Source organism: Plectrocnemia conspersa, unplaced genomic scaffold (genome assembly GCF_051122295.1).
Source record: "Plectrocnemia conspersa isolate PC_06_02 unplaced genomic scaffold, ASM5112229v1 ptg000001l, whole genome shotgun sequence".
In the NCBI taxonomy this organism is placed as follows: Eukaryota; Metazoa; Arthropoda; class Insecta; order Trichoptera; family Polycentropodidae; genus Plectrocnemia; species Plectrocnemia conspersa.
In genome coordinates, this window is record NW_028277165.1 from 26,269,235 (window position 1) to 26,278,200 (window position 8,966).

An 8,966-nucleotide genomic window follows, 5' to 3' on the forward strand; every position below is an offset into this window, starting at 1 on the left:
TTCGATCGAAAAGACTCGATATGGGTTATCGAGAAGCATTTTACAAGCTTAACTATTTTAATTTTTTTGAATCGATAATATCGAATCCCAATACAACGAAATATTATAATTAGAAAGGATACAAATCTATACTTGGATATGATTCATTAAGTTTACGTAGAAATGTTTATGTAATCAAATCAGGGTCATAAATGTATGATTTTATTTATCTTTTAGATTACAAAAATAGAAGCTTCAGAAATTTATAATAAAAAAAAGTGAGATCAATAAAATAATAATTAAAATACAAACAGTTATTGATTTTTTAACGCTAAAGCTACTTATGGCTGACTTTTTTTGTTATATGATACTAAATGACATTATAGTTTTTTGCCTTGAAACTAGTTCTTACGTTGTAGTATCGCAGCACACTATTAAAACAACTCTTTTGATCATAAATCATACTAGTTAATTTATCTAGTGTACATCGTTAGTATTTCGATATATCTAAAAATACAATAGATCATATTTAATATACAGAGTTAATTTTAAGTTATTGCTCTTATTTATTTTGTAAATTTAAAGTTGTCAGTTAAATTGTTCGCAGTTTTTTGTTCACTATGATTTTACTCTGTTGTTTTTTTAGAGTCAACTGCAGAAATTTTAAAATGACTATTAATTCCTAATCCCGACAAATGCGACGTTTTTTGTCTTTGCGAAAGGAGAAACTGCTGCTGAAATTTATAGTCGACGTATTTTGCCAGGCATTTATGAAAGTGTCCGAAAAGTTCTATATAAAACAACTTCTGAAGGATTGGGCAAACGCGAAACTGAATTTAAATACAATTAAATCCATTGATAGGATAAAGTTAGTATTAGTCGATCTCAAAATTCCTTAGAACGATTTTCTGGACTATATATCTTTACTTTCCGAATATCAATTATATGTTCCTTCTAGATTATAATATATTATTGAAGTTGTAATTTTATAATAAAATAATACATATTATATATAATTTAGATTTTGTAATGCTTATCATTAACATAGCCATTAGGAGTTATTGTAGCTATATTTTTTTTAATATAAATGCTTTCGGCTCATATATTGACATAATTGGGTTGTGATTAATGTATATCGTTATAGTTAGATAAGAATTTCACTTACCATGCGTGAGGATGTTGACGGTCTCGTTATGGAGATAAAACAAGCTGTGAATACAACCCCACGCGCTCAGCAACGGTCGATATCCAGTCTTTACATAAGGGTTGAACTGAAGGTGCCTGGGCATATCCTCCCATAGCAACAATTTGAACTGATCTTCATATTCTTGACTGTTCTTTCCGTTAGCCTCTTTCTTAATCTCCACATTGTTGGACTGCGTGTCTTCCACTTGAACTTTGTTAACATTATTTCCGAGGTCTTTCGGGCAATGGTTCTCATCTAAATTCGTGTCGATCGGATCCTGGTGTTCTTTGACGAGGCGTTGCCTCACCATGGACCCGTTCGTCTCTTGCTCCAAGTTTGGCATTTTGACTAATTAATTACTACGCTTCGCGCGGTCGCAAAATACTGAATTTTATTATCACAGCACATTAAGGGTCAGCGTTGACCATCCACACTGGAAACGCAACGCGATATGTCTTAGAGTTACGATGAAGGCCTCTGTCTGCCATTGTAAGGAAGTATCGTCCCCTCCATTATATTGTTGATGTTTAGGAAGTATTATCTGAAATTAAAAAAAAAAACTTTTTTAACACACGTTGTGTTTTAACTGTGAAATTACGCGTGAGTTTCATGCATATCCCTTTAAAATATCAATATGAAGTCTTCTCATAATATCTATACTATAAAACAGAAAATACATGTATCTGTCCGTCTGTCATAACTCAACTCCTCCAAAACAATGACATGACATTTGCACATGTCATTCTGGTTGCCATTTCTAAGGCAACTGTGCCATTAAATTTTAAACTATTTTCATCAAATAAATTTTAAGTTTAAAGTTAAGCTGAACAGCGACGTGCTGATGACTGAGTACATGCTACTGCAATACATGAAACATATTGTATACAGCCTAGTAGTGAAATAAATTTGTAATAACAGGATGAATAAAATTAATAACAGTGAATAAAGAATGAGTTTAAATGTATGAAAATCTATAAAAACAGTCTCGAATCTATCCCGAAAATATTTTTTAAAATATGTAATTTCAGTAAAATCATATCGGAATACATTTTCACCAGTAGATATATATTTTTACCAGTAAAAATATTTATTATCAACTTTTCTATATGTAGTAATAAATATATTTACATCTGATGTGTAAATGTTACAGAGAAACTATATTTTTTAGTAAAGTTATATTCTATCTAGTAAAGTCTAAATATATTTTCACCAGTAGATATATATTTCTACTAGCGAAAATATAATTTAACTGATTGGCACTAATGTGCTGCTCTAAAATGTCTATGAAACTCAATTTGACAGTTGCGAAACGTCCATTTGCTGTTCTAGCCCAAACCTAACCTAATGTAAGCTCTAAAACTAATTATAGTTTTAGAACTTATATTAGTGCAAGTCTAAAATACAAACTAAACCAACTCATCTCTCAGAGAAAATTAGCGGAAGAATTAGTACAGACAGACGTCGAATCTCACATATTTACTATGGAATTCTAATATATATATATGGGCTGATCAAAGTATATTCAAACCGAATTTTGATCAAAGGGAGAGCGCTAAAACAATTATTACTTCTCAGAAGGCAAAAATTCACGTCAAAAGCAATAAAATCGTATCGGCGCTGTAAAGAGCGTTCCCACTGAGACGGCGCCGCTTAATGAATTTTTCTCTAACTGCGTTCTATTTGTATGGAATCTTTATTTATTCTAGAGCAAGGATGTCCAACCTGAAGCCCACGTATCAATATTGTTGTAATTAGATTAATAATAAAATATTAAAAAAATTCATTATTTTTTAACATGGATTCTGAATTATAAGTGGCGAAATAAAAAGGCAAAATATACGACAGTGTTTCTTGAAAAAAAGAATAACGACTATTTTTTCGTTATGCAGTAAAAGTTAATTTTGAAAGGCGTTATGTTTAAATGCTTTCAAACTTTATTAAATCGCAAGAAATATGCTGTATACAAAAAAATAAACATCCGGGAAAAAAACTATTTCGGAAAATGGCTTCACATTTATTAATAAAGGAAAGTTATGTAAAAGCAATTTACATTTTTAAACAAAGCAAATCCGTTTACTGACGATGAATTTATTAAAAATATACAGATCTTTTTCCGTAGCATTAGATGAAAGCACTAATGTTACCAATATGGTTCAACTTCTTTAGAGAAATCGACAACGAATTTAATATTACAGAAGAATTGACTCACTAGTTTCAATAATGGGCAAGATTTTTTCATAGATTTGTATGAAGCAGAAAGAGCAATATTTTCCAGATATCGTTTAACAATCACATGTTTGATATAGTCCCTGAAACTAGTTGATGACGATGCTAAAAATTTATAATTTCCATCTCAAGAAGTATTACTGCATTCTACACCAATAAAGCGACATTAAAAATAGACAATAATATAAATCATAAGAATTAAATCACCATTAGTTTCACATATCTGAATCTTTTAACAACCGACTTTAAAAACACTGTATTTTACTGCAGTAAAGTGATTAAGTCATAAACACAAAAGGAACATGTATTGTGGATATCACTGTTAATTTAAATTAACTTAACATATGTACATCTTCAAGATGAAAATCAGTTGTTTCAAACAGGCATTTAAAATAAAACCAAAATTATGCATATCTAAGAGTAAAAACAGTAACCTGATTTACGTTGAACAGCAAAAAATATGCGGCTTTAATTCATATATTATCACATGACTTTGAGAGATTTTAAAATTTCAGAAAACAGCAACTGCATATCTTTGTATTTGTTATTCGAATCTCAATTGTCTGCGAACTTGCAGAAATGAATTATTAATAATTATTTATACTTTGAGTGTTTATTGAAACTGCATGATAAAAAATACACATTACTATAAAAACATGTTATGTTTAAGACGTATCTTTTAGAGAGAGCGTTTATATTTTATCGTATAAAGCATACATAAAATTGAGACGAGCATCTTTAAAATACTATTTGCATTTTTATATCCATTATTACATTAGATATTGATGCAATGATATCGAAAAAACAAGCAAAGTAGTCACATTAAGAATATTTTTTATTATATGAGAAGTAAAGTTGTATTCGACCCATTGGTCGCACTGTAGTCCAAAATATATATTCAATTTCTAGAGAGAAGAATTAACATTAGACGCTATAACACGTCATAGCTTTCAAACGGCCTCTGATATTTATGTAATTTATTTAGCTTACATTATGCTCATGTTTTAAAACGTGTAATAAAATTAGCAAACAACGCTTTGATATTTTCTGAATGTATTCACAGATACATATGTATACCAGTGTATAATATATATTAATTTCTAAATAATTTAAATGACTACATGAATTTATAATTGCGAAATATGGATCGAAAAAAAATGCCATAAATAAATAGTATTTTAGTTTATAAAAGCATATTAGAGATTTATTGAGCTAGAGTTTCCAAAGTTGTTTACAATTTTATAACAAGATCTCATAGAAAAGTTTCACAATTACGAGTAAAATAATATACTCACGACAAAATATAAGAAGCCTATAAAATTGTGTAATTATTGAAAAAGCCATTAATATAAATAAAGTATAAGTTAAATCCATTTAACGAAATACTATTATTTTTCAACTTGTAAACTTATTTTTCAGGAATAATTACATGAAAAAGTAAGATTATTACAACATATAATGATAGATAAGTACATTAAAATGGTATTGAATTTATAAAAAATATATATTTAGAATCTGTATGTATTTAATTGTTCAATTATGAAATTATAAACTTTTTAGTTATAAAGCTTTTGTAAATTCATAACTCAATTATGAACTTTGCCGCTTAGTCGAATCATGTGAATGACTGTTGGAATAACTCAATTTATTTTCGTAAAACTTTTTTCATTCGATATATAGAATTCTCAATGCATAAGTTAAGGTTAAAATTCAGACGTCACTAACTCATATCCATATTCTACTCGGATCATAGCGGATCATATCTCGTTGTTTGATGTACAACAAACTCTAAGATAATTATATTAAAGAGGTCGTAAATTGTAGCGTCAATTCAATTCCATACTATCCAACAATGCATGTAATTCGCTAGGCTTCCAATTGAACAAACATGATTTATAGCATGCTAAGGTTGTAGTCAACTTATCGATTAATTCATATTGACAGAAAATAAGCTTTTTTATCCCTCGATAGGATTAATAAATATTATCGTAAGATTCTCTAAATAAATCCAATTGTTTATAATAAAATATAATAAAAAATGTTGAAAAATTAGATGTGCGTCAAATCAAAACATATAACGCCATAGTATTTCACAGACTTTGTGTATGTAATAAGTTATTTCAACATCTATATTGGTTGGATTGAATAAGCTGTTAATTATATAATATTACGCTTGAATTCATGGTTTAATGTAAGTTAGGCTAGTATTTCTTTAATGTATTGTATAATAGTATATAGATTTTTTAATATTCATATGGTAAATAATAAAATTTATAATTTCAAAATAAACAATGATTACTTTATTATTCGTCATATTAGATGAGTTTTTTAGCTTTTGATTAGAATATACTGCATAATATAATGATCTAATAATTTTAAATAATACTTGAAAGAACTGGGATCGAATCCCATATAGACCCTAAAGGCTTTTTTAGTTTGAATGAATTCAGAATTAGTGAATATTATTCAATTATAATTATAATATAGCAATACAGTTATAATAATTAATATAATTGAGCTAAATCGTATATTGATTGTAAGCTATAATATTAGTTTAAAATTAATAAAATATATATGACAATTTTTTATTTTAGTCTAGTGTTTCGCAACCTATTTGTACGCGTTGTAATGCATTGGGATTACGAGTGTCATTAATAAATTTAAATAAATATCATATTTTAATTAACATAGTTGATGTCAATGATTTTAGTCTTGTGTTTTATTATAACTTAATAGTTATTGATTGTGTTTATCCCGTTGTAATGCATTGGGCATGCCTGTCAGGTTGCAATGGAAAATTTACAATAAATAAAAATGTATGTATTTTAAGAGAGATCGTAAATATGTATTACAATTAAATATAATTTTTCATAGTTAGGGCTTTTTCAGTTAGTTTATACTACTTTAATGTACTCTCCTTTGATTATTCAATATTAATATAATAATAAAAAGAGTTTTATAATATGCATGCTATTTAATTTTTTGTAATATTTTTTAAATAATATGAAATGTTAAATATCACTGTTTTCATTTATTTTTTACCGGTTCTATGACTAAGAAATCACGCTAGAATTAGCGCATTCGACAGTTTCTCAAAGAATATGGGCTTTATATTTTTTTTATAGATTTATCAAATAGGTTTGCTTTACATTGATATGTAAACGTGTATTTACTAATTTATTTATACGTATTACTTGTATTTTTAATTAGTATGTAATTTATATATTTATAATAAAAATATATTTAAAATCAATTTAAAAGCTTAGATTATATATTTGGCTCTTGGAAATTACGACTTTTGATAAATATATTCTAAATAGGTAAAAAATCCCAGGCTTAAGTTATTTCTAGGTCAATATCAGCTATCTAATTTTTCTTGCGTATATTTTTAACCTTGAAGATGTCACTTGAAAGAAACTAACATCAATTAGCATAACTAGAAAATAATCTATATATATATATATATATATATTTAACTTTTATAATTGTATCGCCATAATATAATTAATATTATTGCCCTATATACGTTAAGTTTTCAATATCGACGTATGCGCCAAGTGTGTCTACAATATATTACATAATGCACGTGTGTGTTATAAAATAGATCAGTTGTTTGTTAACCGCATTTTATTTTTAAACAGTTTATCTCGCGGCCGTTCTCTATATAAAAATAATACATACATACGTGCGATTTTAACAGATTTATACGTCACGACATGAATATGTATATTCATCAAGCATTTTAGTTACGGAAATACTAGCATAGAATCTAACCCTAAAATTTTCGGAAAATTCTTGATGATTATGATCATGAAGGATTGCAATTATTTTTGAGTTTTGATATATTTCTGGCATGGTCATTGTTTACGTCAGTACAAATTGTATGATTGATTAAATAATTTATATGTGCTATGGTGATTATGATTTTTGATGAGTTATGTGGACTTAAGGAATTATCCACTATACACGTGTGAGATTAATTACGTATAATACACACATCGTAAGCAAGGATGTAAAATTTTGTTATAGGTGTAAATTCAATACATACGAGTTTCACTAGTTTATATATCACACACGTGGATGTAGAAAATCGCGCGCTTTCATTCATCAAACATCTTCGTTTGGCTAGAGCTATACTAACTGGCACACGCGTCGGGTTCATTCATACGTTACATCACTATCGTGGAAAAGTGCGATTTTTCCGGGGGTGGATCTTGAATTTTCGAATATTTTTTGAAGATTATGACATAAGATGAGTTGTTTTAGGGTTAGAATTTGATTCGAGTCTTGGGGTGGTTATGGTATAGTTGTGGAATAAGGGTGCTTGGCGCGTGGTGAAAATTTGCAATAACCTCATTTTCCCCCGTCGATTTTATGACTGAAGTTGGCGTCTGTCGGGGCTGCTATCGGCGTCGGGACTGGCTCTTGGAGGAGGGGGAACTTCGGTCTCGGGGCTCCTGGGGAGTGGGGCCCTGGGACCAGGCGGCGTCGACTCGAGGGCCGGTGCGACGCCGGCGTCTCGCGGCCGACGCTGCCGGACTGAACCCACGCGAGCCGATTCTAGCTCTGTACCCCCGCGCCACTTTGTTGCGCATCCGTATACATTCACGCACACAAATGCAACAGAGAGGAAAACCCTTTGGATGTGTGTAGGTATACGTGCAAACTGCATGGTGTATGCTCTAATTTTCTGGATTATATGTACTATTATTTAAAAAATGTACTAATAAAAAATAAGTATAAAATAGCATATAAATATATATTTATTTATATATATATATATATATATATATATATATATATATATATATATATATATATATATATATATATATATATATATATATATATATATATATAAATATATTTGAAATCTCAGGATTCATCGCGATTTTTGCTTACTTGTATTCTATATTTCGGCCGTGATTTTCCGGCCATGATCACGAATTATTTGCAGCTACTGCTCTTGTCCTTGACCTGGTCATATATACTCGTTTCAGTGGGGCATTATTAATCACGAATTATTTTCAACTGAAATATAGAATATATATGTATATATATATATATATATATATATATATATATATATATATATATATATATATATATATATATATATATATATATATATATATATATATATATATATATATATATATATATATATATATATACATGGATTTTTAGATTTTCGCGAGTATAATTATTTTTTAAATCTCGGGATTCATCGCGATTTATGCTTACTTTTTGTATTTTATATTTCGGCCGTGATTTTCCGGCCATGATCACGAATGATCATGATCAGTCGCAAGCAATTCGTGATCATGGCCGGAAAATCACGGCCGAAATATAGAATACAAAAAGTAAGCATAAATCGCGATGAATCCCGAGATTTAAAATATATATATGTGTGTGTGTGTGTGTGTGTGGATTTTTAGATTTTCACGAGTATAATTATTTTTTAAATCTCAGGATCAAAATTATTTGCAACTAATTCGTGATCATGGCCAGAAAATCACGGCCGAAATATAGAATACAAGTAAGAATAAATCGCGATGAATCCCAAGATTTGAAA

The 8,966-nt window shown here is 28.9% G+C and overlaps 1 protein-coding gene across 1 annotated transcript in view; it reads right to left on the bottom strand.

Moving 5' to 3' along the window:
• Positions 1 to 7,953, bottom strand: part of LOC148239467 (progestin and adipoQ receptor family member 4) — a 63,019-nt gene extending 55,066 nt beyond the window's left edge. The window contains exons 1-2 of the mRNA XM_088191651.1: positions 7,744 to 7,953; positions 1,145 to 1,706 (exon numbers count right to left, since the gene is read on the bottom strand). Coding sequence (XP_088047777.1) covers positions 1,145 to 1,508 — 364 coding nt within the window. The 5' untranslated portion in view covers positions 1,509 to 1,706; positions 7,744 to 7,953. The remainder of the gene's footprint in view (positions 1 to 1,144; positions 1,707 to 7,743) is intronic.
• Between the last annotated feature and the right edge of the window lie 1,013 nt (positions 7,954 to 8,966).